We start from the raw sequence: 19,780 nt of genomic DNA, 5'->3' as shown, positions 1-19,780 counted from the left end.
TTTTGGAGACAAATCTGACCTGGTAAACATAAAATTTACTCCAAAATGCCTACATTTTCATATCATGGTTCATATGAACTTTAAACCATTAACTGTTACATGATTACATGTAAAAAAAAAAAATAAAAAAAAAAGGATTATATAATAATAAAAATACCACTATATTTTGCTACAAGAAATTTCCAGCACATTTAAAATTGTCGTGGTTTCACATTTATAAAAAGCAGTTATAAAGTTCAAGTGTATAAGAGTTTCTCTGATTTAGTTTGGGACCCAAAAATTCACATACGGCACATGTAAACACACATTCCGTGTCTATATACTTCCCTTCCACCTGCATACTCGTCTACATGAGCATGTCTTACTGTCTTCTGTCTTCCTTTGCTTTGCTAATCATCCCAGCATTCGGTCTCCGTGAGTTTTGTTGTGGATCTTTATGTAAAGCCAGTGTCCACACATATTTCCATAGTCTTAGTGGCTTTGGACGTACCATTATGCATTTCTCCAAATGTTAGACTCTTTGATCTTCGAATTCGTGTCTCTCTGATGCGTATAGCCATTCTCCTCTCTCGCTTTGCGGATTCCAGGTTCTCTTTAAGGATGAAGTAGTAACATGCGCCATCTGCCAAGATGTTCACGTTGCTAATACATATGCTTATGTGAACAAAGTAGCGTAGATGATTGATGGTGTTTTGGTTCCACTTGCCTGTCTTGGCATGGAAGTATATGGGCGCCGCTATGTGGTAAGGAATGAAGCATGTGAGGAAGACCACCAGGTTGCTGAGAACGATCTTCATGCTCTTGTTGTTGCGCAGTTTGGAATCTCCAGGGTAGCGCTCCCTCAGTTTGTGCAGGATTTGCACCACGCGCACGCAACAGAACACCATCACCACGGCGCTGCTGCAAAATACTGTCTCCATAGACACCAGAATCCAACTTTTCGTCCAAGTTGAGTTGGAGAAGTCCTCGAAGCAGTAAAATGTTTTGTTCATTTGTTCATCATCGTGAAGTCTGTAGATGGGGAAGCTGCATCCAAAGACCACCATCCACAAGGTTAGGCACACGAGCACTGCCTTACGTGGAGATCGCAGACGGCGTGCAGCGAATGGAAACTGTAGAGCGATGTATCGGTCGACTGCGATGCACACGCTCAGCATGATGCTGCCATAGATGTTGACATAGAGCAGGCTCTCCAGCAGGGAGCAGAAAGTCTGGCCTAGAGTCCAGCGCTTCTTGTAGGCATGTATTTTAAAGGGCAAGGACAGCATCAGCAGGCTGTCGTTGATGATCAGGTTGCTGAGGTAAACCGTGGATTCGCTCCAGCATCGAACGCGGAAGAGCAGCTGCCACAGAGCGGCCAGGATCAGAGGGAAACCGAAAACCAGAATGGGTACATATACACAGCTCTGGACCCAACACACCCAATCACAGCTGTCTGTCCGGGAAAGAGAAAGAAAGAGGTGACTTTGAAGAAATAGTTGATAAAAGTACTGTATGTAATTTTTTGACTGTACTAAAGCATAAAAATACCATAATATGTCTGCAGATATTTAGGAAACAAGTTCACATGGGTGTTTCTCCGAAAAACAATGTTACAGCCAGTTATTCTACATTGAAATTTGTGTTCCCTGTCGGAATGACTGTAATTGTTTTGGTCTGTGTGATTCCGCCCACTGCCAAAAGTATTTCAACACCTGGGGTTGCCAGTTAGTCTAGCATTTTAAATGGTGGGGGGGAGGGTGGCCACAAAATGGTATCTATGGTACACTGTCAAGAAGTGCAAACCTGCAAATGTTTGTGTCTTACAAAATCGCATCGATTCGCTACAGGAGGCCTTTGTTCACCCCCCGGAGCCGTGTGAGGCACTTTTTATTATGGATGGATGCGCTTTATTTCACTTCTTTTAGACTGATGCACTGCAACACCCGCTGACTGCCATTAAACAGCTTGGAAGATCAAAGACCATTTTTAATATAACTCCGACTAGATTCGTCTGAAAGAAGAAAGTCATATACACCTAGGATGACTTGAGGGTGAGTAATTCATGGACTAATTGTCATTTTTGGGTGAACTAACCCTTTAAATTTCATTTTATCACTGTAACCTAATGTAGGTTGATTAGGTTAATATTTTGGGGTTGAATAAAATAAATTATTCCATGGTCTGTCTAAATACTCGATTCTGATTGGCTGGCAGGTATGCATTAAAACTGTTTAATGCACAGGTAGTTCCAAGTCAATTTAATCACCGTTCTATATTAACTTTAATTGATGCACACACACACACACACATCACTCGCACATAAACACAGTGAGAGGGAGAGAGCTCAGAGATTGCACAATGAAACTTAATGTCGGCGCTGCCCCAACTTCAATTAATAAAATAGCATAGATACTTGATCGCTATATTATCTTCCTCAGCAAAGAGGTAAAATCGAAGTAACTAAACAGCTTCCTTGTTTGTAGAGAGAGATGCGCAGACATAGGTAACTCACACACACAATTTATAAATGGGAGAATGTACAAAGGTGTTGTAACTATAATACAAGTTTTGCTGTTCACTTTAATAATCTTGTAATGTGACATGGTTTTCTTAAACTACAAATATTCAGTGTAGTCTCTCAGAGACCTACAGATCATATTTACATACACACATGCATTTGTATTAATGCACTAAAAATGAATCCAAAACCAACACCTCCTAACTATGCTAGAATTGTATATTACATAATATCTATGACTGTATAGCAGATTAGCAGACTTTATGAATTAATTATAGACCCACATTGTACTCATTATAAGCCCACATTATACCTTTAGCATTATAATGGTTTTCATGAACAAAGATGACTGTGGGATGATGTTTTATATTTCAAAATATGGAAACTTTGGGTTTGGCTTCATTAAATGCTGAAACACTGGAACACAAGTGTCTGTCTTAAATATTTTGATATGTTAAAGAAATCAAGACAGAACCCAGTTTTTTGTTTGACATAAAGAACAAAGTATACACTAGTATGTACACTAGTGACATCATGGTTCTAGTTTACTCAGGTTTGCCGGAACTGTTGCCGTTGTCCTGACCAACTTCTCGGGATGGTCTACCCACACTATATTCTGTCAATACAGAGTAACGGTTTGAGGTTTGTCTAGCTTCATGTTGAAAGCACATCCTGCCTGATAAAATGTGCTACCACATTTTTAACACATTTATCAAGCTGGTATTACTTTTAACAGTTTTTTTTGTGCCTTACTCTATGTGCCAAAATGGTTTTAAATAGGTTTCATTTTCAGAACTCAGACTAAAGCCGTTGTTTCCATCTTCCCTGAATGGCCATTTTTGAATATTTACATGCATTTTCATGATTACCTGTGTAATATATTTGAATACACAGATAACAATAACAACCAACTATAACGGCACAGAGGAACAATATCATTGTAATAACTTTAAAAATTATTTTGTTTTCCAGCTGATGACTAATAAAAACACTGACAGCCAATCAGAATCCGCCCAACTTTAAAAAGCTTGAGCATTTAACGTGGCAGATGACATAAGCAGCCTGTGCTTACAATAAGCAGAACTTTATAGTTTCTATTCTTATTGTGAAAAGGTCTTTATTTTCTGAATACCAACCCTTGTAGAGATGAGACTTTTATCCTATATGTGTCATCTAAAACAAATAGTTTGATGAAAATACATGCAAATAACAGTTATCATTATTAAAAGTACTGAGAAACATGGTCAGGTTGTATGTTACCTAAAATTCTCATTATAAATTAATCAAATTGATAAGACCTTTTAGATTCAAGATTTTAGATTTCTATCTGAACATGAGATCAAATGTTCCCCTAGATTAAATCTATATGGTCAGACTTGAGATCAAACGCAAGTCACTGGAAATTCTCTGACGATATCACGGTTGAAGGTGGCAAATGGAAATGTGGTCGCCCAGGGGCTTTTCTTTTTGTTTTTGTCTTCTTTTCTTCATTCTATAGTAATAACCAGGGGTGTGGACTTGACTCGGACTCGAGTCCCAAATTTGATGACTTGCGACTCGACTCGACATAATTAAAGAAGACTTGAGACTCGACTTAGACTTTGACAGCAATGACTCGAGACTTGACTTGGACTTGAGCCCTGTGACTCAGAAAGACTTTATGATCAGATCAAAGTCGTTATAGAGGCGCTTGCGCTTGACTGGCAATAAGCCAGAGACTGCGTTCAGGGAGCACTGGATTTATAGGCTAGTATACATTAATGGCGTAATAACATAACTTACGACAAAATAAAAATAAAAAAAATTGCATGATTCGTCTAGTGATCTCCGCTCGTGAAAAGCGCTGCCCTGTCTGTTTGCATTTGCATGTGCATTTTATTGTATTTAAACCTCCATTTAGTTTAAAGTTAATCCATAATCGAGATTTAAATCTGAGTTTAAAATTATGGTGCTACAGGATTAAAGTTAATCTTAAATATAATTTAAATCCAAAATGATGGGTTAAAATGTAAACCTGCTTATTTGTAAAGGTTTAAAGTTTGGTGCAACAGAATTATTAGATAAACCTTGATTTAATCTAGATTTAAAATGAATCATTGCAAACCATTTAGCTATAATTTGAAGAAGAAAAAAATGCACATTAAGCCTAATGTCTGAAGTGGGCAAGCGGCAATAGGCCTAATGATCATTTAAAATATCATTTAAAGAAGTGTTTCTTTCACAAAATGAGTATTGTATATATAACTATAAAATATAGGCTACTCAATTTGTCTCCCTCTTCACCAGGCACTCATGTCACTTCCATTTCTTTCAGGATAAATGAATGAATTCACGTGTTGTAAACCAGTCTGTAGGCCTATAGCGCACATAGCCCCTAAATGTAGTGATCAACTATGCATATTATAAACTTAACATTTAACATACAACATTTATTTCAAATTAAATTATTTTGTCTTTGTTACTCTTAGTTATAAAGGATGGTAGCACAGCATTTTTGAATGATTGTCTTCATTGCCTGCATCCAAATTGCATGTTTCCTCTCACTTGTAAAGTATGCTAGCAGTTATTTCTTCTAGTTCTTTCAAAGCAGTTCTTTCTGCGTTTCCGCTCACATATTTTTACATGTTTCATTGGCCTCAATATAACACCTAGAAGCATATATTCTTATGCACACATGCAAATTATGTTGCAGCTGTTATTTCTATGAAATGATGTGGTCTTTGCTATTCTGTTACTAATAAAATATTAATTTTTTTTCACTGCTTGTCCTATTTTGGCACAATCCTTAAATTGAACTTGAGTAGTTTTACTAAGGGCACCCATCTCACATGAAATTGAACTATGTCAAACATATTCTACCTACCTTCCTGATATAAATTACTATAAATTTGATATGGTAATTAATACTGAGACACTCATTTGGGCAAAGAGCACTAATGACTTGTTTAAGACTTGAAGCTAAAAGTTGAGGACTTGCAACTCGACTTGGACTTGTCTGTCTTGACTCGGGACTCGACTTGGACTTGTCTGTCTTGACTCGGGACTCGACTTGGACTTGTCTGTCTTGACTCGGGACTTGGACTCGGGACTTGACTGCAAAGACTCGAGACTTACTTGTGACTTGCAAAACAATGACTTGGTCCCACCTCTGGTAGTAACCACACTAAAATTTTAACATTTTAATTGCTGCCTAATTTGTTTTATAAATGTATCACTTTGAATGTGTGTAGTTATGAAGAAATTCAACTTGAAAATCAAGAATTAAGTAAAAATGACAGTAGTTATGACAATCTATGACACTAGTTCAATTAATATTTTCTGAACTGAATTAAGTTGAACTGAAAACATCTGTAGTCCACATATTTACAACGATGCATCTAGATATTAACTTTAATACATAAAACATAAGGCCCATGTCTTGGGTTTTGAATTGATCACGATCGTAGCTGTAGATATCGCTTCATTTCGGCGGAAACTGTGGTAAAACAGACACGCGGATTACTCACATGGAGTGCTGGAGTTCATTCCCACGGCCGGTGAATGATTATTCTCCGCTGTCGCCTGCCGTTATCCACACTTTAAGGCAAGTTGTAGGTCCTCACAGGAGATGAGTAGTGAAAATGTCGCTGAAGCATCGCGTGCCGTCTGTGTTGACCGAGTGGGCTCTGTTTCCGCTGCAGACGAGCTGAACTCTGCAATCAGACAGAAACTGGTGAGGGTTTTCTGACAAAAGGGAAACTATCACGCGCTCACGAGTCCGCCTCTGGCAAAAAAAATTAAGCTGTAAAAATTACGAAACTCATAACAGTTAAAAATATCAACCTTTGAGCAACAAATATGATAAATAAACGTCTTTAGTGTGGGTTTTATTGTGTTGACTTGTCTAGCCGTCATACATGTATGGTGGCGCACAGAAAACATGGATAAACATGACAACTCTATGGAAATTGGCCGCGACAACGATCGCTATCAGTGTAAAATGTATATATGTGTGTTTGTTTTTTATTGCATAACAAGAACAGTAACATAACACATATATAGAGGATCACAGTGTTTTACTACAAAAAAAAAACAATGGTTACTATAGTTAAACCATGGTAACTGTAATAAAACTGTGGTTATACAAATAGTAATCAATGCGCCCCAAAAAACATGGTTAATTTTCATAAGGGTTTGAACAAACATTCTTCCAGTAATGCTAATTTGTTCAGAGTTAACTGGTCTTTACTGATGTTCTCAAAATGGTACTGTTTAGTTGGACATTTTCTAAATGTTACTACTTAAGTCCAGAGAACATACAAAATAACATTCCCATAATGTTTGCATGCTTCCTTAACGTTTGTATATTATAAAAAAAAAACGTTTTAAATGTTCATAAAACATCCAGAAATAACGTTTTATAGCTTAATGACACATTAGCACGACTTTCTGAGAACATATTTTTTGTTAGATGGGATAAAGACAGAGAGTGTGTGAAATGGCATTGGCTTTAAAAGCCAAATAACCATTTTGACTTCCTTTTTATCAGTAACATTCATCTTTTTCTCACAGACGGCTGCAACACGTGTACTGTACAATAGTGGCCTAGGGCCCTCCTGCAAAGGAAAGAACCAAACCTCAACACTAGATGACGACAAGCCTCAAGTTCCTCTGTTAATGACTCATTAAACCACCAAAATGCTAAAGAAAACAGCCTATGTTGGTTTTTAGCTGTTCTCCCAGCCTCACTAAGCTCCTCTTCAGCTGGTTTTTCAGGAATACTTCAATTGAAATGCCATTGTTCCCTCTGATGCCACTTTGCTTACCAAAAGTATTTACGATAACAATAATTAAAATGATTATTTATTTGCATATTTTTTGTTTAAAACAAAATATTAGCAATTTTTTTTAAGCTAGACATGAGCAACAGCCACAAACAATATTTGTTCACACATAGATAATAAATATTATAGAGGTAAAACTGCTATCACATGGACCTTGATCGCACTGCTGATGATCATTTAGACAAGGCTGGGCACTTTTTCATGTAGCCAATGGAATTGCGGCACACCTGTTCTTCACAGGTGATGTTATAAGAGCGAGGTGCGCCCGTCACATTGACGCAGCGCTCTTTGCACTGTCATTACATAACCTCAGGAATCCAAGAATCCACATTCCATCCCAAAACTCAATACTGACAGAAGGGTTTGTTTATACACCCCCTACCTCTGAATACTCCGACACACACACATTCACCTAGCTGTACACATGGGGATATACCAGATCTAGAATATAAGGCAAAATGCAAACACAAATCCAAATCTTATTGCTAAAAGAAAACTTGAAAAAAAATCTGATTTATTAACTTACGTTATCCAGCAATTCTGGCCCCAAAGAATGGTTAGATTAGACACACGCAGAGAGACATCCCATAATCCTTATTTCTCACCCAGGTATGCATGCTCTTTCTCCTTGTAATGTAATACTGATCCTTGGCTTGACTAGGTCATGGTAAGATGGTAAGGTCATTCTCTCTTTTTTGTTGTAGAGATTGCCTGACTCAGGTTTGCCTCATTTACGTCTGTGCTTGATGCATGTTGTTCCATGTGCATGTGTCTGAAGTTTGTGCTTCGATGGAAATTTTAGGATTACATTTCTGTAAATGTTTGTGGTTACATGCACATTCTGATCTGTGTGTGTGTTCATGCTTTTGTGTGCTTGTCAGTGTGTGTTAATCAGCAGGAGCACAATGGGATTAGACAGAGAGCTTTTGGCCAAACAGGAGAGAGAGAAATGTTTAATCCTGAGTAGTCAGCTGACTGTAGAGAACAGGGTGTTACAAAGAATGTGTTGTTATTTTTGACTGAAAGTAAAACTATTAAAAATCGCTTTAATGAATGAAGTAAAGCATAAAATAAAAGTTAAATATTAAATGAAAAAAGCTAGAATGAAAATTAGAAATGTTGCCTTTAACTATATTTTTAACTTACAATAATATTCTAAATAATATTTAAAAATTGAATATTAAAAAAATTAAATATGAAATATTATTAATAATATTAACCGATAACTGACTAAACATTAATACTAAAATAGTATATAAATAATACTGAAACAACACAGGTTAATTTAGACTAAAATATTTTGGGGTTCACAAAATATAATTTTTTATTCAGTATTTTTGTTTCAATATGTTTGTTTTTCCTGTGAAGTCACCTCAGTGTTCTTAAAGATAAATTTAGTTGTTAAAATTGTGTAAAATAAATTTCTTACCCTTTCCTTTTTTTCTTTTCTGACAAATTGCTTTTATTCTTGTTTTAAGCAAGATTTATTAGATTGATGCATAATTATGAAAACTAAAATATATTAAATTAACAAATTAAATATTCTTTAAAAAGTCTAAACCTACAAAATTGTGCTTGTATTGTTTTAAGAATGTTTATTATTTTTCATTTTTCATTTTATTTTTTTTACTGAAAATGAAGACAAAAAGGTTCGATACAGTACATAAAAAACATGGAACAAGACTGATGCGCACACAATGAAAAAGAAAATGGTGGATGTTTTCACCAAATTTCACAAACAAAGAACCAGCAAGTAACACATTGAACTCTACATGAATTTTTGAAGTAGAAAATATTGAAATAGCATTTTCTTGTCAAACATATAGACATCGTATTTTCATGTAAAACATACTCAGAATCTCAGAAAGCTTTTTTGACAGTGCAGTCTTTGTACAGAGCTGCTTTCAAAGTGTGGGAGAAGTCACAGTGATGTTGTTTGATGAGACATCATGGGTGAGGTGTGAACGTTATATTAAGAAAGTGACAACTAAAAATACAAGATCTGCTGTTTTAGATGACTGACTCTACCTGTTTGATACACACGTGGGTAGAAGTTATGCGCTCAGGGGAGAACAGGGTAAAGCAAGCGAAACAGAGAAGGAAAGAGGGCGGGAGAGACGGGGAGGCTGGGCCGGCGAGAATGAATGAGAGGGAGGGGGGAGAACTTTGACACTAAGGGCCAGAGGACAGGTTTGCTAGACAGTAGAGGATTCAGAGAGAGAAAGACAGACTTTAGACTTCTGAACTTGTCGCTAACAACACGCCTGGCCCTCAGACAGAGGAAAAAGAAAGAGGTGAAAGAAGAATGAGAGAGTTGATTATCTAGAAAGGGTGCGTAACTTCTCTGTGACTGTGGTGGGATTGTGTATTTGGGAGCCCGAACTTTCGGATTCAGTCTGGATGGGAATTCCTGCTGTGCTTGTCAGATGGGGATTATTCCATGAACGGCTGGATCTCGTTACTGATAGCTGATGGCAATGACAGCCCTGTTCCGAATGTGGGGTCATAAACCTCAAGTGGTCCAGACCAAACCTCAGGTGCCAGTGGCCCATCTGCCCAGCGAGGATGACGATGATGACGATGAGACGTTGCCCGGCAGAGCTCCTATACGCAGGAATTCACGGTTTTACCGTTCAATGAGAAAGAAAAAGTTGCCGTCGTCTTCAGAACAACAAGAAAGTGAGAATTATATTATATGTATATGATATATATATATATAATTATATATATAATTTTAAATATTGAAAACCTCACATATACTGTTAAAACATGAATAAAAATGACAAAAGCACAAACATTTTTTTTTTAACAAATTAAATTGAAAACTAAAATATAAAATAAAAGCTAATTCAAAATAATAATAAATACTAAGGTAGTATATAATATATAATATAATAGTATATAATTACTTAATAATATATATATTACAGGAGTAACCTCTGTCATTTTAAAATCAGTAAAGCTTTTCCCATTGTTTGACTAATAACACACAAAGTATGATACTGAAATTGATATGTTTGCTGTATTAGCGTTGCCTAGCAAATGTAGTGTGTCTAAACAAAGTGATATATTGTTCCCTGTATGTTGTAAAACAGTTTACTATGGTTTGCATAGTAGCTCAACTGAATTAACCCTCTTCATTTACTTGTGTGACCTTTACTGTGCAACACTCTTTATTGGCATCTATAAAGGTTGCATGAAGAACACTCTAAAAAATGCTGGGTTAAATATAACCCAGCGCCAATGTTGGGGGTGACGCATTACAAGTAACGTAAGTTACGTAATCAGGTTACTTTTTTCAAGTAACTAGTAAAGCAATGCATTACTTTTTAATTTAGAAGGAAATATCTGAGTTACTTTTTCAAATAAGTAACACTAGTTACTTTGTTTCCCTTGACTGACAGCTCTCATGTTGCCATGTTGAGAAAAATGGGGAGTAAGTGCAGAGGCGTTGTGTGCGCTGTGATGTTACTGTAGTTCTAGATTAAATATGAACATTATTTACTCTTCTCACTGCACAAAAACAGATTCAGTATTCCTCAAAATGAATAAAAACAGTCAAATGCAAACTCAGAATATTATATAAACCTGCAATAATTAAATATGTTAAATTATATTAAATAAATATTAATATTAAATAAGACCTTCGATGATCTAATTCAACCATACTAATAAGCAAAAATGACACACTTGTTATTGCTGAATAATGCTGAACTTTCTTCTCCTGTGTCATATTCTTCATGCAATTTGTTTGAGCTGCGCCCTCTACTGTACAGACGTGAATTTGCATTTCCTTCAGCCTGAGGCGTATTCATTTCACTTCTGTTGTGAAAAGGGCTTTTACATTTGTAAAAGAAAAACGTTTTATATTAAAAACAAACAAGCAAGCCCTGACCAGATTTAAAAAGGAACGCAAAAGTAACGTAACGCATTACTTTCCATAAAAAGTAGTTACTTTTTTTAGGGAGTAACACAATATTGTAATGCATTACTTTTAAAAGTAACTTTCCCCAACACTGTCCAGCGCTGGGTTAAAAAGGGACAAACCCAGCTATTGGGTTGTTTTGACCCAGTTCAAAACAACCCAACCACTGGGTCAAAACAACCCAACCGCTGGGTCAAAACAACCCAACCACTGGTTCTTCTAATCTATGGCATCACTGTGAAAACCCCCTTTATTTTTAAGAGTGAAGATGAAACCAGCATCAAACATCAAAGCAGTTTTGTACAAGTATCAAAACTTAAGTACTGCTTCTTTAAGAAGTTGATGCATACTTTGACATTTGTTAAAGGGATTCTTTTGATTTTGATGCCTCTGATGAGTGACAGCAGTGATAGATCTGCCTGTCAAACAAGTCCTGGTCCTAGTTATTGCAAAAAAAAAACATTTAGTGTATTTAAATGGCTTGTACACAATCATGACTTGGCAAACCAATACTAGTCGTAGAAATTTTCTGAGAGAGAGAGAATGAAAGCGCATGATTTTGCCCTGCGGTAAATTGCAAAGCTGTCGAAACTCCAGAAACTGGTTTAATAGTTCAGTTTGTTTTTAATTGTTCTGAGAATTACTTGTGTGTGTTTTTATGAGCACATGAGCATCTTTATAGATGTTTGCATTACTGAGGCCAAATCGACCATTGTGAAGAATTTGAATGACAAAATGACCCAGTTTCCTTAGTTGTGGCTCTGTTGTTGAGTTTAAGCTCTGTAGATGTCAGGATCAAAGATGACACTGTGCTGCTCCTCCTGAATGCATTAGAAAGATGACAAATATAATAATAATGGATGACAAATATGTCAGTGTATTAGGTATTGCTACAATCAAAGACCTTTGCTTTTGTGTGATGGTACCTCTCCACATCAATAGGTGTCAGCATAAAGTCCAAGAGGACAAAGCTATCTGTTAGCATTTCTGTTTAACTCAATGATGGTAGCTCTTCTGGCACACAAAGGCCTAAAAGTACACAACCTTGGAAGTGACTGTCTTTGCTTCTTGGGTGTTCAGTTTTTGAACCCGTTACCTGAGCCATACATTACTCTATTAGACAGCAAACAGAGAAAACCACAAGCCAATTTCACCTCTTCTAAGAAATCTAAGCTGTGCAACTGACAACATCTCTGTGATTTATGTTTCAAAAAAATTTATTTCATCATGTGTCTGCTTTTGAATGGCTGTGAATTGAGGCTTTTTCCCACATGTTGTATTTATGGAATCTACCAGCAAAACAACACAGCAAGGTATATAGTAGTATAGTAGTAGTTTGATCTCCAACATCCTTGGAGTACAGACCTCCATATACTAGTTTCTTCATCACCCGCTAACACATTAAACCAAACGCTGTGTGAAGTCCTTGGCATGAGATATGCAATTGCTGCATACTTACAGTATATCAGCATCTGTTGCATTTTATGTGCCACGGTTAATGATTGTATGATGCATAGTGCCTCACCTGTTTTAAGTGGCTGGTCAAAAGAAAGGTCTAAATTCTGTATTTGAACATGTGCGTAAAGTGTCTCCAACATCCTTGGAGTACAGACCTCCATATACTAGTTTCTTCATCACCCGCTAACACATTAAACCAAACGCTGTGTGAAGTCCTTGGCATGAGATATGCAATTGCTGCATACTTACAGTATATCAGCATCTGTTGCATTTTATGTGCCACGGTTAATGATTGTATGATGCATAGTGCCTCACCTGTTTTTCCACAGAAAGCTGTTTTAAGTGGCTGGTCAAAAGAAAGGTCTAAATTCTGTATTTGAACATGTGCGTAAAGTCATTATCAAACGCATCTACTTTCTTTTGTCAAAGAAAATGAAACTTGATTTTTAATTAGGCTATCTAAAGAAAATGTCAGTGCTAAATTCTTTACCGTGATGCTATTATTATCTTAAATTGCTTTGTAGTCATCATTATTTTTAAAAGCTACTTTAAATAGCAGATTTGCAGTGTGAATTGTTGTTCATTTTGTGATAAAAAGGACAAAACTTTGTGTTCTGCTCATAGGAAGACACTAAAATCATTTAGAGATGAAAAGTTTTGAGCTCCTCATAACACATTAACATTAATGAAAGTAATAATATGCAGTTTGTTCAGTGACCCCTCTCAGAGTGTTCATTTAAAGGGATAGTTCACCCAAAAATGAAAATTCTGTCATTAATTACTCACCCTCATGTCGTTCCAAACCCATAAGACCTTTGTTCATCTTTTCTTTTTATTTTCGTTTTCTTTGTGCACAAAAAGTATTCTCGTAGCGTCATAAAATTACGGTCAAATGGACTATGGTCCTTACTAGCTTTCTGGGCCTTGAATGTGGTAGTTCCCTTGCTGTCTATGCAGGGTCAGCTATCAGATTTCATCAAAAATATCTTCATTTGTGTTCCGAAGATGAACAAAGGTCTTAAGGGTTTGGAACAACATGAGGGTGAGTAATGACAGAATTTAAATTTTTGTTGTTGTTGTTGTCTGTGAATTGAACCATGATTGCGCAATGTTTTTGATGAACCAAAAAGATCGGGCTCATAAGAGTCACTCGTGGTTGCACAATGTATTTTAGATGCACTAAAATAACCAGTTCATAAGAGTTCATACTCACAAATCTGACTACATTAGCTGTGGGTGTTTTTGATGAAGCAAAAAGAACTGACTGGTGTGTTTTTCTTCATGAAATGGAAATGTTTTCTAATCTCGGATACTATTTAGGGAAGATAGTATGCAAAATGTGATGTGGGATTGCGTGCAGCCTGCGAATACAACTCAATAAATAAAAAAAAAACGTTTATTATTATTTTGCGATACACGGCCGTTTTACCCCAACACGTTCAATTAAACATGGATAAAAAAAATGGATAGTTATTGTTCATTTTTACGTGACGCTGTAGATTCAGCATTGCACTGATTATGTGTTCATCATTGCAAAACTGCAAAATTCTCGCGCTCTCTGCTCTGGTGGTGTTTGATTTTTGCAGTTGTCTGTGACTGTTGCGTGTGTGTGTGTTTGTGAGTGTATAAGACTGTGAATATGTGCTGTTCTGGAATTTGTCACTTTTTTATTCACTGACTGTTTGGTGTGAATATGAATAGTCAGAGGGTGCGTGTGAGAATGTGTCTTTCGTTGTCAAAGGATTTACTCCACTGCTAATGTTAAAAGTAAATGTGTTTGTTTTGTAATGCCTCATAAGTTAGTGTAAGTGCAATGTACACAGTCTGTATGGTAATCCCCCAGTCTTACTGTACAAAGTCTATGCAGTGTTGTCACCCTTACATACGTGAACCAGGAAACAAGTCTCTCTGACAAAAAGTTAATATTTTAAAGACCTACATTGTTGTTATTTATTGATATGGAAAGTCCACAACAATAAAACAAGTTGGACTTTATATGCTACGTAAAAAAATAAAAAAATAAAAAAATTTAAATATATATATATATATATATATAATCTGACAATACCAGTAAATATCAAAAAAGTCTAGCATTTTTCATGATCTTGAAACATTTGACCTTTATGATTCATGCTTTGTAGACAAATATAATTTTTTATTTATTTATTTGTGTGTGTGTGTGACCCCGAGTGTCCAGTAAATGTTTAGTGAATGTCCAGAATGTAAGGTAAAATAAAAGATAGTTTAGAATTTTTGGTCATAACATTATTCCATTTGTATAATTTCATAGTTTTGAATATTATTCCAAAATGTGCAAACTAGTCATAATAATGACTAAGTAAGTGTGTTTAACTTTTGATTGGTGGTGTATATTATATAAAATATGACTATGTATTATATAAAAGGGCAGTAATGCATCACATCTGAACTATTGAATGTTACATAACATGACTATTTTTTCAAAAAAGTCTAGACTTCTCGGTCTAGCAATAGCGTGTACTATAGGTAGTCATTGTACCATATGTTTTGCTGATTTGTTCAAACAATGCAAAACACACACTTTTTGAACTTGTTATACATCATCGGTTTCTCTCAAATTGCAGTGCCCGCTGGGGAAACAACCCCATTCACTGTTGATTGCTGCTCCAGATCTGGTGACACTGTTGGAAACTGGGTTTAAAGCAAATTATTAACCAATGTACAGTGTGACTGTAAAATAACTTTAGTGTCACATTGTGGTGTGACAAACTGACCCCGATCTAGTCTGTCCTTGTTTTTTAATCTGTATTTTAGGAGTTCTTCTTTGGGCTGACCTCAGTTTGAACTCTCAGCCGTGAGGTTGGTTAGTCAGTCAGGTGTGGTTTGAACCTCAGATCGAGTGCACATAGACGAGGAACTGGGATCTGCTGGATGAAGATTCCCATGACACAAGACAACAGTCTGTTGCATATATTAATGAAATATGCTCATCTGGTTTAATTTGGAAAAAGCTAGTTGGACTTTATGGTAAATTATAAAATTATATTTTTAACTATATTTTTTATTAACATTACTAAATATTTATATACTTTTTAATTTTATTCAAAATTGTATATTTTAATAAGATAAAATCATATTAATGCAAAAAAATAGTAATAATAATAATAAACAGTCAAAAAATATTATAATAATAATGAAGGAGGGATATACAGTATATTTTTTCAATGTATTTTTTCAAGTTTAATACTTGGTAGAGTTTTGTTCAAGTCCCTAACCCTAAGCAACCCTGAACAATAGTAATAATGCTGCTTGCATATTATGTTCACAACTAATATAAGAGGCTAGAATATTATAAAGCAGCAGTGGAATTCATAGCAGTTAAAGAGTCTGTCAAGTGCTCAACAGAGTTTTATTGAAGCATGATTCAATATTTATCTAAGGAGTCTGACAAACATGCTGTGCAATCTCCCTGATCACACCTAACTCATGATCCAGACACACAAATAGCACACTACACCGCATATGACTGTCTGCCATTCGTGTAGACTGAGTGAGCAGAAAGCCACTTGGTCAAGAGAGCAGCTAAGGAAAACAGTGTAAGGAGGTAATGAAGCATTTCGGATGCATCCTTTGTTCGTGAGACTTCAGAATTTGCAGAGGAGACAAATTCAGGGGGAAACTGAACAGACTACCTCAGCAGCGACACACGCACACAAGTTCCATTTGAGGCCCCAGTTACACATTCCTGTGCCCACAAAGTTTCAGGCAGCGCAGCCAGCATTCACAATGGGCCCTCTGTATTTATATACGAGTGTGTGTGTGTTTGATGTGTCAGTGTGTATTTGTGTGAATGTGTGTGGTAACAAGTGAATGACCAGTATGTTGTTTTGCTTGTAATGAAGTACTTTCTCTGGCAGTCAGATTCATCATCTCAATAGTTTTTAGTGAAACAATCGGTCACTAATACCATATAATATGTACTTCTCATACTATGTTTTCCTTCTTATAATTTTTTTTTGTAGTCTCTTACTTGTGCCCGTCTCTGGGACTGTCATGCAAGATAGATTGAAATCAATTCCATTTTGTTCTTCTATTCCATTCACATGTGTTCAAGCTCATTTTATTCTGTTCATTTATTTTTCATTAACCTAAGCCACTCCCATTCTCTCCATCAGGCCCCTCCTCTTCTCCTAAACAAGCAATGGACCCCGCCTCCTACAACAGGCTCAGCCCCTCTGCGGCAAATCGACTTCCACACTCTCCCAGAATGCATCAGTGAGTGCACACAAACACATATCTATCTATCTATCTATCTATCTATCTATCTATCTATCTATCTATCTATCTATCTATCTATCTATCTATCTATCTATCTATCTATCTATCTATCTATCTATATCTGTATATATGTCTGTCTGTCTGTCTATGATAGTTATGAGGTGTTTGTGTGTGAGTTATCGTCTTATCGTCTTTATGATTCAGTTTGATGTGTCAGTGTGTATTTGTGTGAATGTGTGTGGTAACAAGTGAATGACCAGTATGTTGTTTTGCTTGTAATGAAGTACTTTCTCTGGCAGTCAGATTCATCATCTCAATAGTTTTTAGTGAAACAATCGGTTTTACTTGTCACTAATACCATATAATATGTACTTCTCATACTTTGTTTTCCTTCTTATAATTTTTTTTTGTAGTCTCTTACTTGTGCCCGTCTCTGGGACTGTCATGCAAGATAGATTGAAATCAATTCCATTTTGTTCTTCTATTCCATTCACATGTGTTCAAGCTCATTTTATTCTGTTCATTTATTTTTCATTAACCTAAGCCACTCCCATTCTCTCCATCAGGCCCCTCCTCTTCTCCTAAACAAGCAATGGACCCCGCCTCCTACAACAGGCTCAGCCCCTCTGCGGCAAATCGACTTCCACACTCTCCCAGAATGCATCAGTGAGTGCACACAAACACATATCTATCTATCTATCTATCTATCTATCTATCTATCTATCTATCTATCTATCTATCTATCTATCTATCTATCTATCTATCTATCTATCTATCTATCTATCTATATCTGTATATATGTCTGTCTGTCTGTCTATGATAGTTATGAGGTGTTTGTGTGTGAGTTATCGTCTGGTGTGATTTATGATTCAACTCTGTATCGTATGATTTTCTCAGGATGAGAGATGTTTGTCTGTGTGTGTGGGTGGAAGAGTTTTGAGTTGAGAACTGAAGGTATGTGGGTGACTTTGTGTTTGGGCTTAGCTCTGTTTCTGTTTGAGTTCATGTGGTCAGCAACATGCAGGTTCACTATGTGCTTGTGTGTTTGTAGAGGACACCGTATCTCTGAGTGGGGATTCGATCTTTCAAGAAGGCTATGAATTTCTTCAAACCTCTCATTATTTAAATATTAACAATATTTATGTATTTTTATCAGTTCACCTTCTCGCTCTGGAATGTCGTTGCCAAGCAACGGGATTACTGTGCTGGGAGGAGTTCGCTCTCGGTCTCCGTTGGCGACGCCAGGAGGTTGGCCGCGTAGACAAGAAATGGAAGAGCTGAGTGAACGGACAACAAGTGCCTGCACTATGCAGGACAATGACACCACTGCCGACCCTGACAACATCACACTCCGGTAAGAGAGACCGACAGAGTTGAAGTTCATTTGTACTTTTTTTTTTAATCTATTTTTCTAAAATCTATTTTTTTTCAGTGTGTAACTTGAATAACTTCATAGACTGTGTGCCTTTTTATATTTATAAACAGTATTTGCATGTCATGTTTATATGTAACTGAAATTTTTTTTTATCAATTAATAATTGTACAATAATTATGCAAAAATCAGATACTTGTAGTGACTGAATGCCAGTTTATCTACCCATGTTTGAAAATATGTGCATGCAGTATTTTGTATATTTATGCAAAGTTGCATGTATATAGCTTATTTATGCATTTACGTTAGCTTGTACAGTATGTTTGTGTTTGTCGTTTGCATGTGGGCACATGTGCTGTATGACTCAAATACTACTCACACGACTCTGCTGATGGATTTGACTTATTTAGGTCTGTCAGGTTTAAAATGTAATAAAGCTAAATGAGAATTAAAAATGTGAGGAAGCAATATTCCCCTCATTTAGAAACACAAGTAGGACTTAAAACAGCTGTAGGGTGTTTTGAGAGTGGGCTGACATGTTCTCATTTTGGTACACACACACAAATATATAGCCACACACACACGTTTCCTCTTATCTCTGCTAGTCACTGATTATTAGGGTTTTTTTCTCTTTCAGGCTGGTGAGGAATGGTGACAGTCCGCAGAAGATGGCAGTAGAGAATTCCTGCCGCAATCTCAACATTGTGAAGAGAGTTGGTGAGTGAAAACACACACATGCACATGCAGGAAGAGAGGGAGACTGATGTGCTGTAACAATGCATGCTAATTTGTTTGCCTCAAGTTGAACCGTGTAGGCAACTTTATTTGCAGTTGAATTTGCAGCATGGATGTGCTGGGTTGTGTATGAGACGCATGTGTGTGTTAGTGGATGTAGGATGAAGGCAGGTGGAGTGTGTGGGTGATGTCTTTTTAAATATATGCTGGAATAACAGCAAGAGAGAGTTATATGCTTTTTTCGCCAACGCAACATCATTTTATATCATCTCTATTTCCCTCATCATTTGTCTATTTCTCTCTCCTGTATCTGCATCCAAGTCTTTCTTTTCATCACTTATTTTCCACTTCCTTCCTAAGTTCTCCTCCTCTTTCTTTTGTAGCTTCTTCTGTCAACATTATATTTCTTTTTCTGTTTCTCCATTGTATGCTCTTCTAATTTCTTTGCTCATCTCTTCTCATTTGGTCTCATTTATTGTTCTCATCCTGTCTTTTGTGGTCCATTTTCTTGTTGTTTCTCATCTCTGTCATCTTCTCATCTATTCAATTGATTTTGTCTTATCTGTTGTCATGCCTTGTTGTCATTTCAACAAGACACAAGACATTTTTTTCTCATCACCATGATTTCTCATAATTTTAGTGCCTGCATCAGTTCCTGTACAGCAAACCCCCCCCCCCCCCCCCCCCCCCCCCCACACACCAAAAAAAAC

The 19,780-nt window shown here is 36.4% G+C and overlaps 2 protein-coding genes across 3 annotated transcripts in view; one reads left to right on the top strand and one right to left on the bottom strand.

The window, feature by feature from the left end:
* Nucleotides 1-206: 206 nt before the first annotated feature.
* Nucleotides 207-8,092, bottom strand: LOC107559185 (lysophosphatidic acid receptor 6-like). Its single transcript, XM_016242941.1, has 3 exons — nucleotides 7,850-8,092; nucleotides 6,007-6,192; nucleotides 207-1,435 (listed from the first exon to the last, which is right to left on the bottom strand). The coding sequence occupies exons 2-3, from the start codon at nucleotides 6,023-6,025 to the stop codon at nucleotides 435-437; spliced, it is 1,020 nt and encodes a 339-aa protein (XP_016098427.1). The 5' UTR covers nucleotides 6,026-6,192; nucleotides 7,850-8,092; the 3' UTR covers nucleotides 207-434.
* Nucleotides 8,093-9,509: 1,417 nt separating this feature from the next.
* The window catches only part of LOC107559188 (ephexin-1), a 25,760-nt gene continuing 15,489 nt past the window's right edge, over nucleotides 9,510-19,780 (top strand). The window contains exons 1-4 of one of the 2 annotated variants that reach the window (XM_016242945.1): nucleotides 9,510-10,002; nucleotides 16,861-16,960; nucleotides 18,120-18,317; nucleotides 18,973-19,052. In XM_016242945.1, the coding sequence (XP_016098431.1) occupies nucleotides 9,795-10,002; nucleotides 16,861-16,960; nucleotides 18,120-18,317; nucleotides 18,973-19,052 (586 nt within the window). In that variant the 5' untranslated portion in view covers nucleotides 9,510-9,794. Of the gene's footprint in view, nucleotides 10,003-16,860; nucleotides 16,961-17,535; nucleotides 17,630-18,119; nucleotides 18,318-18,972; nucleotides 19,053-19,780 lie in introns of those variants that run through there. The other variant, XM_016242944.1, reaches the window with a different exon arrangement.

Source organism: Sinocyclocheilus grahami, unplaced genomic scaffold (genome assembly GCF_001515645.1).
Source record: "Sinocyclocheilus grahami isolate Dianchi unplaced genomic scaffold, SAMN03320097.WGS_v1.1 scaffold677.1, whole genome shotgun sequence".
Classification (NCBI taxonomy): Eukaryota; Metazoa; Chordata; class Actinopteri; order Cypriniformes; family Cyprinidae; genus Sinocyclocheilus; species Sinocyclocheilus grahami.
This window is presented reverse-complemented; position numbering and strand designations above follow the sequence as displayed.